The sequence below is a fragment of the Hyla sarda genome, chromosome 1 (assembly GCF_029499605.1).
Source record: "Hyla sarda isolate aHylSar1 chromosome 1, aHylSar1.hap1, whole genome shotgun sequence".
NCBI lineage: Eukaryota > Metazoa > Chordata > Amphibia > Anura > Hylidae > Hyla > Hyla sarda.
In genome coordinates this window covers 569,465,271-569,483,681 of record NC_079189.1, presented here as the reverse complement: position 1 = coordinate 569,483,681, position 18,411 = coordinate 569,465,271, and the positions used below count along the sequence as shown (strand labels likewise).

The window sequence follows — 18,411 nt, the reverse complement described above, 5'->3', positions numbered from 1 at the left end:
GTGCCGCGCGGTCCTACCGCCGAAGTATTGCGGCAGCCGCCAGAATGGAATCTCTGCTAGCGGAATTCTGCTCGCGGAGATTCCGTTCATAATCCGTAGTCTGAACATACCCTTACCCTCCCTGAGGAGTGAGGAGGAGGATAGCTGACATGCTGTATACATGGTGACAGGACTTCCTTCTATACTTGGAGTTTCCCGTCACACAATGCTGATCACATGATGCAGGGGCGGAGCAGCTGCTGAGCTTGTTCTGTGCTCAGGACTCTCCCCTGCGTTCCCAGGATCAGCTGTCATTCTCTTAGCTGCCAATCTCTGCATGTTTCTAGGTCCTGTCCTAATGACAGCCAGGAGTAGTGGCCTCCACTACTAAACTAAGTGCAGGAGCGGGATAGGGGCAGCAGCACTGCCGAGAGATAAACAGATTTGTAAATTACTTCCAATAAAAAATCTTAATCCCTTCTGTACTTGTTGTATGCTACCAAGAAGTTATTTTCTTTTTGAATTTCCTTTCTGTCTGACCACAGTGCTCTCTGCTGACACCTCTGTCTGTGTCAGGAACTGTCCAGAGCAGGATAGGTTTGCTATGAGGATTTGCTCCTACTCTGGACAGTTCCTAAAATGGACAGAAGTGTCAGCAGAGAGCACTGTGGTCAGACAGAAAGGAAATTCAAAAAGAAAATAACTTCCTGTGAAGCATACAACAGCTGATAAGTACAGGAAGGATTAAGATTTTTTAATAGAAGTAATTTACAAATCTGTTTAACTTTCCGGCACCAGTTAATTAAAAAAAGAAGTTGTACAGGGGAGTCCCCCTTTAAGAGAAATCATTAGCAGGCAGGACAGGAGGCATTACGGCTCTGCACACAGTTTACTTTCTGTCTGCTCCAGACACACTGCTCCACTGTGAGATGAGTGGTCTGAACGAGATGTCACATGATCTGTGACGTTTCGTACTTTCAGCTCTGCACAGTGGGAGCTGAAAAGACGAAACATTGTTAGATGCAGAGAAGACAATAGCCCCTGTCACATGACACCAGGGCCCGTGCAAGGATTTCTGCCTACACAAGGGAAGCTCCCCTGCCTCAAGACACCAGCCCGCTAGCTGTTGCAACTACAACTCCCAGCATGTCCTCACTCTAAGGGCAAGCTGGGAGTTGTAGTCTTGCAACAGCTAGCGGATGGCGCTGGCTAGCTGTTGCAAGCCTACAACTCCCATCAGCAGAAATTGCACAGAAAAGCTGGGTGACAATTTCTCACCTAAATCTCTCATGCTCCTGAATGGCATATCTGCTTATAATAGCTCTGCTTTGACTAAAAGTTACAGGCAAATCTTTCTATAATAGTAGTTGTGCTACTATGCCATTCAGGAACACAAAAAAGCTAGGTGACAATTTCTCACCTAGCTTTTTCATGTACCTGGATGGCATATGTCTAATATTTCACTACATGCAGGTCGGTACCTTTTTGGGGCAGACTCTGGATCAGGCGGACCGAATGACCGCGTACGGCACTTCAGGCAGCCACAGTAATATTTCAGCCCCGGCCCCCTGACACAGCTGTGCTGCCGACAATACCAATAATACCGGAATACCAAGAATGCACCTATATAAGGGACACATATTACCGCCACACAAGTACCATTACACCACAAAGCAAATAGTGACTGGATAATACCACTATACTGTTATTACAAACCAAGATTCCCCATGTACCCCGCCCCCAATACAGTGACCATATAGAGGTATATACCAGCTGTATACAGGATCTGTATACCATATAAGTGATTATACACAGGACCATATATTCGTATATACCAGCTGTACACAGGATCTGTATACCATATAAGTGATTATACACAGCACCATATAGATGTATATACCAGCTGTACACAGGATCTGTATACCATATACGTGATTATACACAGCACCATATAGATGTATATACCAGCTGTATAAAGATCTGTATACCATATTTGTGATTACAAATGTTACAAATGTGTTAATGTGAGCATAGCCTTATCTGTATGGGGGCCTTCTAACTGTTGTGTTTATGGGAGATATTAATAAAAAACAAAACAACTACTAGAGCTCTGAGTTCTGCAGGGGTGGGGCCAGTTCTGACTTTGATATTGGGCCTTAGTATGAAGACACTTTGGGGGAGATTTATCAAAACCTGTCCAGAGGAAAAGTTGCCAGGTTGCCCATAGCAACCAATCAGATCACTTCTTTCATTTTTAACAAAGTCTCTGCAAAATGAAAGAAGCGATCTGATTCGTTGCTATGGGCAACTGGGCAATGTTTCCTTTACACAGGTTTTGATAAATCTCCCCCTTTAAGATCTAAAGAGCATGGATTGAAAACAAAGCTAATTCTTAAAATTGTTCTAATAATAAATAAGTTTGGCACATATGAAGACTCATCACTTCTAATTCTATTTTCTGTCTCTGTTTTTCAGTGAACAAATATATTGCTCGTGTGTTTACTGGCTCAGCCAACGGCAGTGGCACAGATGCCGATGTGTTCCTGAATATTTTTGGTGAAAAAGGAGACACAGGTGCAGTAAATGATCATTTCATTGACTTTAAATGATGTCCTTACATTGAAGTTCAAGCTGTTAGTAGCTAGAACCAACCAATACGTGATTTTCTGGCTTTATGGCTCTTTCAGATTTGTGTTAGGGGAGCTGTTTGTACCCTAAAACTATAGAAAGAAGAAGTGGTAGTCTATTAAGTAGGCCATAACAGATTAAGTTATTTAAAGCAGTTATTTAAAGGGTAAGTCCACTTTTCATTAACAATTTATAGCTAATTTTGGATATAATGCACATGACAATTGCAGTCATTTTATTACTTATCTTGCACCACCTATCCTCACAGTATGCATTATACTCCAGACTAGCTACATGTAGTGTTGTGCTTGTTTTTATTGCAAACAGTCAGCAAGCATGTCAAGGACGCCTATAACAACTTAGCTGAGCTCCTATGATCCAGGAGGAGGCAGTTTGTTCTCTGAAATTGGTGTAATGATGAAGTTTCCAAGAATGCACATTACCAATGCAAGGTCTTTTCAGAGCTGCACATACACTGTGTACATACGTTACATTACTTACCCTGTACTGATCCTGAGTTATATCCTGTATTATACTCCAGAGCTGTACTCACTATTCTGCTGGTGGAGTCACTGTGTACATACGTTACATTACTTACCCTGTACTGATCCTGAGTTATATCCTGTATTATACTCCAGAGCTGTACTCACTATTCTGCTGGTGGAGTCGCTGTGTACATACGTTACATTACTTACCCTGTACTGATCCTGAGTTATATCCTGTATTATACTCCAGAGCTGTACTCACTATTCTGCTGGTGAGGTCACTGTGTACATACGTTACATTACTTACCCTGTACTGATCCTGAGTGATATCCTGTATTATACTCCAGAGCTGTACTCACTATTCTGCTGGTGGGGTCACTGTGTACATACATTACATTACTTATCCTGTACTGATCCTGAGTTATATCCTGTATTATACTCCAGAGCTGTACTCACTATTCTGCTGGTGAGATCACTGTGTACATATATTATTACTTATCCTGTACTGATACTGAGTTATATCCTGTATTAGGGTTCATTCACACAACATTTGTACATACGGGTGCCGGATCCGGCGGGGGATGGGCAAACCGGGCGCTCCCGTACCCTGGCCGGATCAGCCCGTGACTCCATTTACTTTAATGACCCGACCGGAGTCAAACGGTGACTCCGGTCAGCTCAGTTTTTACCCGTATGCGGTTTTGGACCGGACCTAAAACCGTAGTAAAGTGGTGTGAATGCACCCTTATACTCCAGAGCTGTACTCACTATTCTGCTGGTGGGGCACTGTGTAAACACATTACATTACTTATTATGTACTGATCTAGAGTTAGATCCTGTATTAGGCTGGGTTCACACTACGTTTTGTCCCATACGGGAGCGCATACGGCAGGGGGGAGCTAAAATCTCGCGCTCCCGTATGTGACCGTATGCGCTCCCGTATGCCATTCATTTCAATGAGCCGACCAGAGTGAAACGTTCGGTCCGGTCGGCTCATTTTTGCGCCGTATGCGCTTTTACAACCGGACCTAAAACCGTGGTTGACCACAGTTTTAGGTCCGGTTGTAAAAGCGCATACGGCGCAAAAATGAGCCGACCGGACCGAACGTTTCACTCCGGTCGGCTCATTGAAATGAATGGCATACGGGAGCGCATACGGTCACATACGGGAGCGCAAGATTTTAGCTCCCCCCTGCCGTATGCGCTCCCGTATGGGACAAAACGTAGTGTGAACCCAGCCTTATACATAATGCCAGCTGCTACTTAAAGAAAATCTGTCATCAGTTTCACCTGCGCTAACCTGCCGGTACAGACAGGTAGTGCAGGTGACACTGATGACGATACTTGGTCCCGTTCCATGCTCTGGTCCTCCTGCAATCTTCTGCCATATCTTCTGCTCCGGGCCAACTTGGAGCATGGGTGGAGCCTAGTGACGTCACCTAGTGGCGTCTAGAAGCTCTGCCCGTGCTCCAAGATGGCCCCGGAATCGAAGATACCGAAGAAGATATCGGGATAACCAAAGCAAGTAACGGGACCAGGTAAGTATAGTTATCAACAGTGTCACCTGCACTACCTGTCTGTACCAACAGGTTAGGGCAGATGATACTGATGACAGATTTCCTTTAATTGTCAGTTTTTCTTCTTCCACCTTCACTTTGTAGTTTTGTAAGATCATTTTCTAAGCTCTGTTCCTCATGTACAAATGCTGCAATGAATAATATCACGATTTAGTGGGCATAATTAAGTGGTCTCCCATGTGATACACATACTTTGGTGCTAATATTTGCCATTTAATTCCATCCTTGCAGGAGAGAGAAGATTGGACAATGATAAAAACAACTTTGAAAAGGGATCGGAAGATAAATTCACCATCGATGCACCAAATTTAGGAAAAATTCGAAAAATCACAATTGGTCACAACAACAAAGGAGGGTCGGCTGGATGGTTCCTAGAAAAGGTTTGTAAAAGAGGAAGGCCTAAGAATTTTTTCCTTTTTTTTTTTTAAATGGTTATTTATATATTTATTTGCACATATAATTCTATTTGGCCTATTACATGGATGGATACATCTTTGCATACTTGGACAATGTAAAGTTCTGGTCCAACTCAGGTATGAAAATAATGTATTATAAATTATAAATAAGCTTTCTGGGCAAAAAGTAATGAAATTAGTTGAGTACTTTGTGTTCTCTAAATCTGAAACCTGACAGGTCATAATTAATTGTTGTTTTTTTAACATATAATAATGTATAATTGTATTTGCTCCTTGTCTCGCAGCCCCTGTCATTAAAGGGGTAGTCCAGTGGTGAAAAACTTATCCCCTATCCTAAGGATAGGGGATAAGTTTGAGATCGCGGGGGGTGCGACCTCTGGGGCCCCCTGCGATCTCTCTGTACGGGGCCCCGGCTCTCCGCCGAGATAGCGGGTGTCGACCCCCGCACGAGGCGGCGTCCGACACGCCCCCTCAATACATCTCAATGGCAGAGCCGGAGATTGCCGAAGGCAGCGCTTCAGCTCTGCCCTAGAGTTGTATTGAGGGGGCGTGTCGGCCGCCGCTTCGTGCGGAGGTCGACACGCCCCCTTCCCGCGGGTTGTCGGGGCTCCGTACAGGAGATCGCGGGGGGCCCCAGGGGTCGGACCCCCCGCGATCTGCAACTTATCCCCTATCCTTAAGATAGGGGATAAGTTGTAAACCACTGAATCACCACTGGACTACTCCTTTAACCTACAAATAAAACATACAGGGAGAATTGTATTTTCTTATTTTATTTTACAGCTTTATTATTTTATCTATCTATGTAAAAAAAATAAAAAAAATAATAACACACACACATATATATATATATATATATATATATATATATAAAAATAGGACAGTAGTACATACACAATATCGTAATGGCACTTGATTTTGCTCAAATATGATTATAATTTAAAATGTAACATCTGATTATGTATTGTAACATCTAGAACACTGCAAGATGTTTCATAGAAGTAGCAAAAAATTAAAGGGGTATTCCAGGAAAAAAAAACTTTTTTTATATATCAACTGGCTCCAGAAAGTTAAACAATTTGTACATTACTTCTATTAAAAACTCTTAATCCGTCCAGTACTTATCAGCTGCTGAAGTTTAGTTGTTATTTCTGTCTAACTGCTTTCTGATGACACCTGTCTCGGGAGCTGTTTAGAGTAGGAGCGAATCTTCATAACAAACCTCTTATGCTCCGGACAGTTCCTGAGACAGACAGAGGTATCAGCAGAGACCACAAGAGCACAAGTAATTTACAAATCAGAAATCTTTCTGGAGCCAGTTGATCTAAAAAAAAGTTTTTCCCTGGAATACCCCTTTAAATCATACATGTCATTTAAGGTGACTTTCAGGATGAGCTGTCCTGTGTGTATATGAAGAGCAGCTCTCTTTCTGCACATTAAATAACTTGTATATGGTATTTTTCAGCAGATTTCTGCTCTGCATACTTCATCTATAATTTGCAGTTCTCCAAGAGCTGGTGATGGAGCTTTCTTCTCCCCCCTCCATAGACTTGTATTATTTGTCTTGCAGACACAGGTCAAAACCTGTCCAGAGGTAATTGTTGCCCAGTTGCCCATAGCAACCAATCAACTTGCGTCTTTCCTTTTTAACAAGGCCTCTGCAAAATGAAAGAATCGATCTGATTGGTTGCTATGGGCAACTGGGTAACTTTTCCTTTACACAGGTTTTGATAAATCTCCCCCAAAGTTCTGAGCTGAGTATCTGGTTACCAGAGAAGAAGATTTGAGCAGCAGGAGGGAGGAGGGGTGGAGGGAAAAGTTAAAGGGGTATTCCAGGAAAAAAACTTTTTTTTATATATATATATCAACTGGCTCCAGAAAGTTAAACAGATTTGTAAATTACGTCTATTAAAAAATCTTAATCCTTTCAGTATTTATGAGCTTCTGAGTTTAAGGTTTTTCTTTTCTGTCTAAATCCTCTCAGATTTTTCCTGGAATACCCCTTTAAGTAACAGGAGAAATACGTTTTTTGTGTCTAATAAGATATATTAGAAAGTTTTTATGTTCACTGGTACTATGATATTCACTTGATTTATGTAATGTTTGTTCAAATGACAAGGCCTATAAATTAGAATCACAATTATAATTTATATATTTAATTAACACTTATTTATGCTGTCATTTAAGGGTTTTCTTATGATTCCCTCAACTGTTCAGATGTAGGTGTTTGGTTAAAAGAGGAGTAAAAGTATATTTTAATTCTGTAGCAAACAAACCAAATTATGTGACCCCATTAATCTTATTTCTCTATTGTCTACCTATGGTGCTGGGTGTTGGTACACTGGTATCGCCTAAAACTGACATTTGTAAATATACTAGGAAATTGCAGTAAAAAAAATGTAAAAAAAAAATGTAAAAAAAGGTTAAGGGGTTCTCTGGAGAACTTCTCTCTTTTCCAACTCAAATGGTGCCAGAAAGTTACGTAGATTTGTAAATTACTTCTGTTTTAAAAATGTAAGCCCTTCAGTCTTTATCAGCTGCTGTATACTACAGAGGAAGTTGTATACAGTAGTTCTTTCCGTTCTGACCACAGTGCTCTCTGCTGCCACCTATGTCCATGTCAGAAACTGTTCAGAGTAGAAACAAATCCCCATAGCCAAACCTCTTCTGCTTTCCACAGTTCCTGACATGGACAGAGGTGTCAGCAGAGAGCACTTCCTGTGAACACAACAGTTCAGTGTGAGCAGCGTGCGGGTGTGTCCCTTGTTGAGCTCCACAAACTTCCAGCAGATCAGACCAGAGCAGGTGATCCATCTGCCTTCCCAGGAGTGTGTCAGGCTCCTGGGGAGAGCCTCCCTGCATGGAGCCCCGGGCCTCCACCTCCCGTTCTTCAAGGCTGGCGGGGGGTGGAGAGCAAACAGCAACAGCCATTCCGGCCCGGGGGAGAAGATCTGGCAGAGTCTGCAGTAATGCAGGCTCTGCTCCCCCGGCAACGGGTGCAAGCCAGAAATCTGGTGGAAGGAAGGCACGGAGGAAAAGCTTGGAAATGTGGGCTGAGAGAGGGCCCAAGGAATCGAGCGCAATATACTGCTCCCGCATGGCCGCACGGTTTGCGGAATATGACCAGTGTGGCAAGGAGATGAGGATGGCCAGAGAGGATCTTCGTGTTGCTCAGAACCTGGCGAACACAGCATCCAAAAAGAATAGGCCAGAGCTGAAAAAGAGGATTACGGCTCTGAAGAGTGAGATTGCAAAGCTGGACGAGAGGAGAGCAGAGATACTTGAGGGGAGCGGTCTCTTAAAGGAGAAGCTGGTGAATGGAGACCGGTTTGCCGCCATGAAATCCCCAGGTAAGGAGGAGGTGGATGATGGGGAGAGTAGTGGCGGTGAAGAAAGTGAGGATGGTGGTGAAGGTGTAAAGGAGGTGGAAGAAAATTCACAAGTGGTGGAGATGGATGCTGTTCCTGTAGCTACTCCCTGTGACACCCAAGACAGCTACATCGAGCCAGCACAGGTGGCACTACCATCAAGTGATAGTGAGGAGGATGATGTGGAGAGTGCGGCTGGGGGTCTATTAAGGGCGATTGTTATGCAGGAGTCCCCAGCCCACCTCCAGAACTTTACCTTTGGAGACGACCAGTGTGAGGATGTGGTGGTGAAACGTAAGGCAAAGTAACAAAAGACCCAGGAAACAGTGCAGTACGTGTTTGTTCCTTTCCAGCAGTCTGGGCCAGCTGCAAAGCTGGTTCAGGCTGCTGGGTCCCCCAGACTGCCAGACTCTGTTTCTGTGGTGGAACGGAGCCAGCATAGGGGATACAGCATGGCGTCAGAAAAGGCTGCGGACGCAATAGATATGAAGCCCACCCATCTTGCCGGTAGGGAGGGGCAGGATGGGCTCATGGTGGGCAGTGGCGGGGTAAGCTATGCTGCCATGTGCTCGGGGGGCGGTTCCCCGAGTGCTGTGGGCATTACCTGCACTGCGGGGCACTTCCCTGTGAGGGGGGGGGAGTGTCCGGGTGCCGGTGGAGGAGAGTGGTAGGTCTGTGTGCTCGGGGGGCGGTCCTCCAAGTACTGTGTATTCTGTGGGCACTGCGGGGCACTCCTCTGTGAGGGGGGGGAGTGTCCGGGCGCCGGCATCATCCACAGAGCCCGTGCAGTCGGGCAAAGCAGGTGCTGGCACTGTGGGAGGAGCTGGGGTGTGCCCGGAGATGCAGCTCCAGACTCCGGAAGTGACTTTAGCCAAGGAGAAGGAACTATTAGCATCGACCCCGGCAGCTAAGCCAGAAAAGAAAAGTGTAATAAAACCTGCAACACTACAAGTCCCAGCCAGCCCAGAATCTGTTAGTCAGCATAAGAGTGCAGGATGTGAGAATGAGTGTGGAAGTGTTGTGGAAAAGAGGAGTGTCAGTGGAGTGAAGGATGGTGGGAGTAGTTGTGGTATGAATGGGAGGTCTGGTATGGATGGAAATAAAGATGGGAGTAGTGGTGTGAGTGGTTATGCTGATGGTTCTGGTTCTGGGTCTGGCCCGGCTGCCCCCCCGGCGGTGACTGCTCCTAGGAGCTATGCTAATGTCACTGCCAGGGGTTCAGGGGGGTCCTCGTCTCCGTCCGGCCCTGGGGGCCATTTGCAACAGCGCCTCCTGGAGGCTCTACGCAGGGGTGACAGGTCGATCCAGGTAGAGGGAAGGGGTGAGGTCGACCTGTCTTTCTGGATAGAGAGGCATGGTTTGGGGGCTTTCCGAGAGAGGAATGGGAGGGTGGTCTGGTCCCTCCCGACATCCGGACAGGACAATAACCGTAGGAATGTGGTCCGTCTGATTTGGAGGGGCGAGGATGCGTGCCCACCTCGCGCAAAAGTGGTTGAGCTCCTCCTGCAGATGGAATTCAGGGCGAGTGACATCTTTGCTCTGATTCACCCCTATGGTTCGTCTGAGTTTGACGTCAGTTTCGTTCGGCCGGAGGGTCTTGAACTCTTCTGGTCGAACTACGAAGTGGCGAAGAACGAGCCCGGCTGGCGGGATTTCGCCGTAAAGGCGATTTCCCGTCAGAACTCTGTCAAGAAAGTGACCGTTTTGACCCGTAACGAGTCACTTTCTTGTTATGACATCATGACCTGGCTCGGACGGTATGGGGATGTGACGGACATGCCCAAGAAAAACTTTGATGAGCACGGGATCTGGTCCGGGGCCTGGACGTTTTCCGTCAAACTCAAGCGTTCAGGGAGTACAGTTGCCCACATTCCGTCAGCTGCCTTCCTTGGACGTGAAAGGATCCAGGTCCAGGCCATAAGGTCTGTCACAGGTGTGGCAGCCCCACCCACTTTAGCGCAGCCTGTACTGTGCAGGTCTGCGCTTTGTGTGGTGGGGTGGGTCATCTGGCCGCATCCTGTCGGCAGATCCGGTGCCACCTGTGTGGTGTCCTCGGACACCCTTTCAGCCGTTGTCCTAGCGCCTTCGCCCGTGCAGCGGCCGCTCCGGCTGAGGAGAGCTGTGAAGTTGCCTCGGCTGGGGAGGGCACGGGCAGGGATGGGGGCGCAACAGGGCTAGTGAGGAGGAAAAAGGGCCCCGCCAAACTAAGGCGGGAGGAAAATCGGAGGAGGAGTAGGGAGCTGGAGAGTGCCCAGGTGGTGGGGGTAGCTCCAGCCCCTGCTCCAGAAGCTGGCCCTGTAACCACTGAAGCCCTGGAGGAGGACGTGCTGGATGAGGAGGTCAGGAAGCTGCGCAAAGAGGAGGGCAATATGGCCGACACTTCCGATTCCTCCCACTATGAAAGTGTGGATGAGGAGAGTGGAGAGAGGCCTAAAAAGAGAGACAAGGGCAAAAGGAAAGGGAGAAAGAAGAGGTCAGAGCCCTCTGTTCCCTGTACTACGGGCCAGATCCAAAACGGAAGCCTGATTGCCCCCCCTCTGATTGACCTGTCAAACCGGTACCTCGTCCTCGATACCATCTCCTCCCCCTCCTTGGAGGGTGAAGGTGAGGGCGGGGTGCCTAGGGAGAAGGAGCCTCTGGGGGGAACTGGGCCCTTTCCTATTGAGGCTCCTTCCTTGGAGGGCAGGGCTAGACCGGGGCCGGACGTAGACGGGGATCAAATGGACCAAACTGAATCAAAAAAAAGAACTAAGAGTGGTCCTGCCCTCTCATCTTTTTCAGGGGATGAGGGGGCTAAAAAGAAGGGAAAGAAAAAGTAAAGGGTGTGGCCGTCTAATTTAATCACCCTATATGGCGGCACTCACCCCATTGACGCTGGCATCTATTAATTGTGCCAGCATAAAATCTGATACGGCTAGATTCGCAGCCTTTGATTTTCTCGGCCGTGTTGAAGCCGACATTTTCTTTTTACAGGAGACCAGGTTGTCAGATCTAGCCTCTCTGGTAAAAGCCAGAAGAGAGTGGAGGCGCGGTCCCTCCCACTGGTCTCTTGCGGCTGAGCCGTATAGTGGGGTGGCGGTCCTTTTTACCGCTCCTGTTGAATGCCGACGGGTTATTGAATTAGAAATGGGGAGGTGCCTGATCTTAGATGTCTTCATGAAGGGACAAGAGCTCCGGCTCATTAACATCTACGCCCCGCAAACTAAGCGGGGCCGTAAAGATCTCTTTATGAGGATTAAGCCCTTTCTTTTTACGAGTCGGCAAGTGATCTTTGGAGGGGACTTCAATAATGTCACGAGGTCCCAAGATCGGAGAGGCTCCAATGGTCCGCTGACTTGTGATAGTGTGGCACTGATTAGCATAACTAGAGAAGCTCGCCTAGAGGACGCCCACATCCGGAGCCCCTCGGGCCACGCGGGTTTCACCTATCATCAAGGTAGTCGCAGGTCTAGGATAGATAGGTTTTATTTAAAGGAGGAAGCCGTCTCTTCTGCAGTGTCCGTGGTTGAGGTGGAGTTCTCCGATCACTGTATGATTTTGTTTTCCCTGAATGTTTCAGAGACCCCCCGGATGGGAAAAGGTTATTGGAAGCTGAATTCGTCCCTCCTGGAGGAAGCGGAGATAAGACAGTCCTTTGAGAATTTTCTTCAGAGTCAGATACCTTTACTGGACCTATGTAGTAGTAAGTCAGAGTGGTGGGAGATATTCAAGAAGCGGGTTGCGGGGTTCTTCCGCCAGCTCTCGAGCCTCAGGTCCCTGAACAGGTATCGCTTGTATCAGGGTCTGAGGAGGAAACTCGAGCTTCTTGTCTCGACTGGAGGTAGCCGAGAGGATATCTCCAGAGTGAAATCCTTGCTGATGAGGTGTCAGTACGATAGACACGCATCTTTGGTTTTTGAGAGGGATTACGGGAAGTACCGCTCGCCCAACCCTTACAGAAACTGTAAGATGTCAGTGAGTAGTAAAGTCATTTCAGGACTGATTGATAGTACAGGATCTCTGAATCTGTCCAGATCAGGGATCTTGGAGGTCGTCAGATCCTTCTACTCGCACCTCTTGGGGAGGAAGGATCTAGATCCAGACAGGATGTCGGTTTTCCTGACTGAAACCATTCCTGAGCCAGGGGTAGACCCCTCTCTTGATGTTTTGGCAGAAGAAATCAGGGAAGAGGAAGTGAGACTGGCGATCGAGGGGCTCGCCCCCAAGAAGTCGCCAGGTCCGGATGGCTTAACATCCGAGTGGTACAGGACCTTTAAGGAGTCTTTAGCTCCCCTCTTGACTGAGGTATTCAATGAGTGTCTCTCCTCTGGTACTCTGCCGAAGTCAATGAGGAGGTCAGCCCTGATTCTTCTGTCAAAGGGTAAAGATCCTAGCCAGATTGAGAATTGGAGGCCCATAGCTCTTCTCAATACGGACAGGAAGCTTCTGGCCAAGATACTGTTTAATCGGCTGGTGAAGTTTGCACCCCGGCTCCTTTCGGGGGCTCAGCACTGCTCTGTTCCAGGCCGAAGCACCTTAAGTGCGGTCCTTAGTGTCAGGGAGGCAGTGGAGAGGAGTAGTGCAGGTCTTTGGAAGGGGTACTTGCTGTCCTTGGATCAGGCCAAAGCATTTGATCGGGTAAACCACGAGTACCTATGGTCCGTCCTCCTGAGATATGGCTTACCAACTACTTTTGTTAATTGGCTTAAGATCTTGTATGCAGGGGCAGAGAGTTTCCCGCTGGTGAACGGGTGGTCTGGCCGCTCTTTTGAGGTGGGGTCCGGAGTCCGTCAGGGTTGTCCTTTGAGCCCGCTTTTATACGTGTTCGCAATCGATCCCTTCATCCGGAGGGTAGATTGTGGGCCGTTGGCGGGAGTCGGGATGAGTCTGGCGGAGCCAGCTGTCACCCAGAGAGTGGTGGCGTACGCTGACGATGTCACTGTTTTCGTCTCCACGAGAGAGGAGGTCGGTGTGGTGATGTCAGAGGTGGACCGCTACTCGGAGGCATCCGGGTCTAAGATCAACCGGGATAAGTGTGAAAGTCTCTGGCTGGGAGGGGGGGATCCCATGTTTGATCTCCCGGACACCCTTCCAGGGCCCCAAGAATCAGCAAAAGTCTTAGGCATCACATTCGGCCAGGATGATTATCCCACCAAAAACTGGGATGGTAAGCTCCAGGATGCCGCTCAGAAGGTGGGCCAGTGGAAGGGTTGGTCTATGACCCTCAGGGAAAGGGTACACCTGATCAAATCGTACCTGCTCCCCTTGTTTATCTATCTGGGCAGTGTATGTATCTTGCCAGAGGCTTACTACACTAGGATCTACAGCCTGTTTTTCCAACTGTTATGGGGGAACAGGATGAACCTAGTCAAGAGGGAGGTTACGTACCGCACGAGGAGACTAGGGGGTTTATCTATGGTAAACCCTGTGGTGTTCTTTACGAACACCTTCTTGAAAGCCAACATCGCAAACCTCTGGTCAGAGAGGGCTTCTCCGTGGGTACTCTCCTGCAGGGAATGGTTTCGGCCTTTCTTCCAGGAATGGGAGACAGGAGGGCAAGTGAAGGACCTCCGTACGCCCCATGGATATCTTCCGGCTTACGCTACCCTGACTCTGAAGGCGATACGTCGGTGGGGTCTGGGAGTGTGGGAGATCAGGACCCAGTCAAGGCAGTTCCTTGACAAACGGGTTCTGTTGACCCACTTCCAGAGGCCTCTGGCGCTCAGGGATTGCCCAGGTCGGGATATGAGGGTGGGGTTGTATCTTTTGAACATGAAAAGGATCCCCCAGAAGTTTTGGGACTTGGCCTGGCGCTGCTTTCAGGGGAAGCTATATGTAAGGGACAACCTGAAGTGTAGGAACTCTGATGACCGGGGATGTCCCCGAGAAGAGTGTGGGGACACGCTGGAAAGCATGGACCACTTCCTGCTTCATTGGTTGGTAGGGGAAGTTAAATAACAAAAAAGAAAAAGAAAAAATGTGTGTATGTATATATGTATGTATGTGTGTATGTGTATGTATGTGGATATGTATATATATATGTATATATGTATGTGTGTATATATATATAGTATGTAAAAAAGGAAAAAAAAATATATAGATGTATAAAAAAATAATATATATTTTGTTATCCAAGTTGGATTATTTTTTGTTACGGCAGCTAGCCATATTTTTTTTTTTTTTTTGTTATTGGGGGGGGGGGGGGGGGGGGGGGCAGTGTGGTTATGTTTCCTAGTTTGGATATTTTTAGTTTTTGATCCCAGCGAGGAAAGCTTTATTTATGTTCATTAGGTATGTGTGTGTGTGTGCGTGTGTTGGACTATAGTAGGTAATGATTTATTTATTTATTTTTGGTTTATCTGGGCTGGCCGGTTAGGGAGGTTTAAGTTGTTACTTTGAGATGAATAGTTTGTTTTTATGTTCAGTTTTGTTAATTTTGTTACAGTGAAATGAACTTGTTTTGTGTTTTGTACTTTTATAATAAAAAAAGAGTGTCGGCAGAGAGCACTGTGGTCAGACTGGAAAGAACTTCCTGTGGAGCATACAGCAGCTGATAAATACTGGAAGGGTTAAGATTTTAATAGTCATTTACAAATCTGTTTAACTTTCTGGCACTAGTTCATTTGAAAATATTTTTTTCCTATGTAGTAAGGTTTACTACCCCTCCAAATTTATATTTTTTCTTAAAATGTAACAATTCTGATTCCTTTTCTTTTATTCCTTTTCTTTAGGGACATGGTTTGTTTGCCATGATATCCTGGTGCCTCATCTATATAATCACTGAGGAACTTTAATCCCCTGTTTCTTACCAGGTAATCATCGAAGACATTGGTAACAAGGCGATCTATGAATTTCCTTGCTCGCGCTGGTTCGCCATTGATGAAGACGATGGAAAAATCCAGAGGGATCTTCTTGTTGGTGGAAGTGAGGCAACAGGTATGGAGATGGTTCTAGGATAGATGTTAATGGGGTACTCCGGCGCTAAGACATGTTATCCCTGTTCGCGGAGGTCTAGCTGCCGGCGACCCCCGTGATCTTTCACTCAGCACCCCGTTACAATCAGCCCCCAGAGCATGTTCGCTCCCGGTCTGATGACTGCCGATCACGGGGCCGGAGTATTGTGATGTCACGGCTCCGTCACCGTGTGACGTCACGCTCCGCCCCCTCAATGCAATCCTTTGGGAGGGGGCGTGATGGTAACGGGGTGCTGCGTTAAAGATCACGGGGGTGATAAGATGTCTTAGCACCGGAGTACCCCTTTAAAGGGGTACATCAGGTTAAAAAAATGCTACAATAGCCTATAGCAATGCTTACCTGTCTGCCCTAGTTCTAAAACCACCTAAAATGATTTTGTTTTGGGATTCTTAGTCCTGTTCTTGCTCAATATTTCAATTCCCAGGATGCATTGCTTTCCCTCAGCTCCTTCATCATGGTCCTCCTACCCTGCCTACTTCCCTTCCACAGCACTACTGCCAGTTCCTCACCCAGAGCTTTTGCAGGACATCTAATTTCACAGCAGACTGTCGCAATGAGTTCTCAGCACTTGCTGCATTTATCCCCCGTGTGCTCCTCTGCCTGTGGCATTGTTTTACACAAGGCAGCATGCTGTACATACACACCTCATTCGTTTCTAAATGTCTAAATATATATTATATAATCAGGGAGATGGTGAAGTAGGCTGTAGGGGCTAGTCAAAGGTGATGACATCCCTCATGGGCGGAGCTTGGACACAGAGACAAGATCCAGCCACGCCTTCTGAAGCATTAGAGAATGATGTATTTTCTTAGGAGAGAGAGGAACCAGGGAGCTTCTAAAACAACACCATACTGACAATGAGAGGACTACTCAACTTCTGGTCAGGGGTGAATTACACAAAAGCATGCTGAAGCCGTTGACTGTCTGGGCATGCTGGGAGTTGTAGTTTTGCCAAAGCTGGAGGTACACAGTTTGGAGATCACTGGTTGACACCTAGATGACAATGCATGAAATGGGAAAAGGGGTACTCTTGTGGAAAACATTTGTGGTAGCGGGGCGTGTGGTGCAGGACAGATGTTGTTACCCTCGGGGCAGATAGCATTAACCCCTTGTATTCGTGATGCCAGGCGTGGTTTAACCTAAAACCACCCGAAGGTATACCGTTGGATCCTGGGCTAGGCACGGGGGCAATAAGGACTCCAATGCCAAGTTACAGACAACGGTAGCTTTACTGAGGGTAGACAGTTGGTAAAGGCTATACAGTTCAGCCAGGGCCCAAGGAGGGGACCAGTGACACAGAGACCTTAGCATCTTAAGGAATCAGGGCGTACCTGCATGCCCTGCACCCGGTACCGGTCTATAACGCGGGGTCACACGGCTAATGAATGCCGGGACCCTGGGCTAATAGCGTGCGGCACCGATCTTTGTACCGCACGCTATTAACTCTTTAGATGTGGTGTTCAAAGTTGATTGCAAAAATACACTCCCGGCAGCTCAGTCGGGATGATCGGGACCATCACGGTGAAAACGTGATGTCCCGATCAGTAAGAATGCGAGCGGAGGGTCCGTTACCTGCCTCCGGCGTGTACGATCGGTGATTGATTGCTCCAAGCCTGAAATCCAGGCTTGAGCAATCGACCGCCAATAACACTGACCATTGCCATGCTAATGCATGGCAATGGTCTGTGTAGAAGATCAGTGTGTGCAGTGTTATAGCCACTAGAGGGGGCTATAACATTGCCAAAAAAAAATAGTGAAAAAAAAGTTAATAAAGATCATTTAACCCCTTGCCCAATAAAAGTAAGAATCACCCCCCTTTTCCATAAAACAAAAAACTGTGTAAATAAAAATAAACATATTTGGTATCAACGCATGCGGCAATGTCTGTTTTTTTTTGGTAACTTTTTATATCATGAAAAAATGAATAAAAAGAGATCAAAAAGTCAGATCAATACAAAAATGGTACCACTAAAAACTTCTGATCACAGCGCAAAAAATGAGCCCTCATACCGCCCTGTACGTGGAAAAATAAAAAAGTTATAGGGGTCAAAAGATGACAATTTTAAACATATTCATTTTTGTGCATGCAGTCAGGATTTTTTCCAGAAATAAGACAAAATCAAACCTATATAAGTAGGGTATCATTTTAATTGAATGGACCTACAGAATAATGATAAGGTGTCATTTTTACTGGAAAATGCACTGCGTAGAAACGGAAGCCCCCAAAAGTAACAAAACAGCATTTTTTCTTCAATTTTGTAGCACAATGATTTTTTTCCGTTTTGCTGTGGATTTTTTGGTAAAATGACATTAAAAATGATGTAATTACAAAGTAGAATTGGTAGCGCAAAACATAAGCCATAATATGGAATTTTTAGTGGAAAATTGAAAGGGTTATGATTTTTAAAAGGTAAGGAGGGAAAAAAATACAAAAATGGAAAAACCCTGAGTCCTTAAGGGGTTAAGGGCTTGCTGGGACTTGTAGTAGGACTGGACAATTGAATGTAGACCACGCTGACTTGACAGATGACAGGGACTGACTTGACTTGACTCATAAAGCTGTGACTTTAGCTTACCTGAATTGATGGTGGCTGCAGGACTTGACTTTGAGGCCTCCAACACTCTGGACACACACACTAGGCGACTGCCCTGGACCTCAGCAGAAGAGCAGAGCTCAAAGAGAGAGAAGCTCCACCCAGGGCTTATATGGGGGAGACTAGCAGGGAGCCCATAGGTCATTGATAACTTCTGGGTAACAATCACATGATATAACTCTTAAAGATACATCACATTTTATAATACAATACACTGCAGAACATATGTACAGGGGGGAAACAGGGGGGACCCTGAAGGAGGCTGCCTGACAGGATAGCAAGGGTTCGGGGTAACATCTCCCGTACTGGGCCACCACACTTTTTTTTTTTTTTTTTTAAATCAACTGGTGACAGATTTGTAAATTACTTCTATTAAAAATTCCTAATCCTTCCAGTACTTATCAGCTGCT

General features: G+C 46.5%; 1 protein-coding gene across 4 annotated transcripts in view; it reads left to right on the top strand.

The window, feature by feature from the left end:
* Positions 1-18,411, top strand: part of LOXHD1 (lipoxygenase homology PLAT domains 1) — a 239,834-nt gene that overhangs the window by 123,533 nt on the left and 97,890 nt on the right. For all 4 annotated transcript variants that reach the window (XM_056543231.1, XM_056543249.1, XM_056543258.1 and 1 more), the window contains 3 exons: positions 2,455-2,553; positions 4,901-5,049; positions 15,245-15,368. In XM_056543231.1, the coding sequence (XP_056399206.1) occupies positions 2,455-2,553; positions 4,901-5,049; positions 15,245-15,368 (372 nt within the window). The remainder of the gene's footprint in view (positions 1-2,454; positions 2,554-4,900; positions 5,050-15,244; positions 15,369-18,411) is intronic.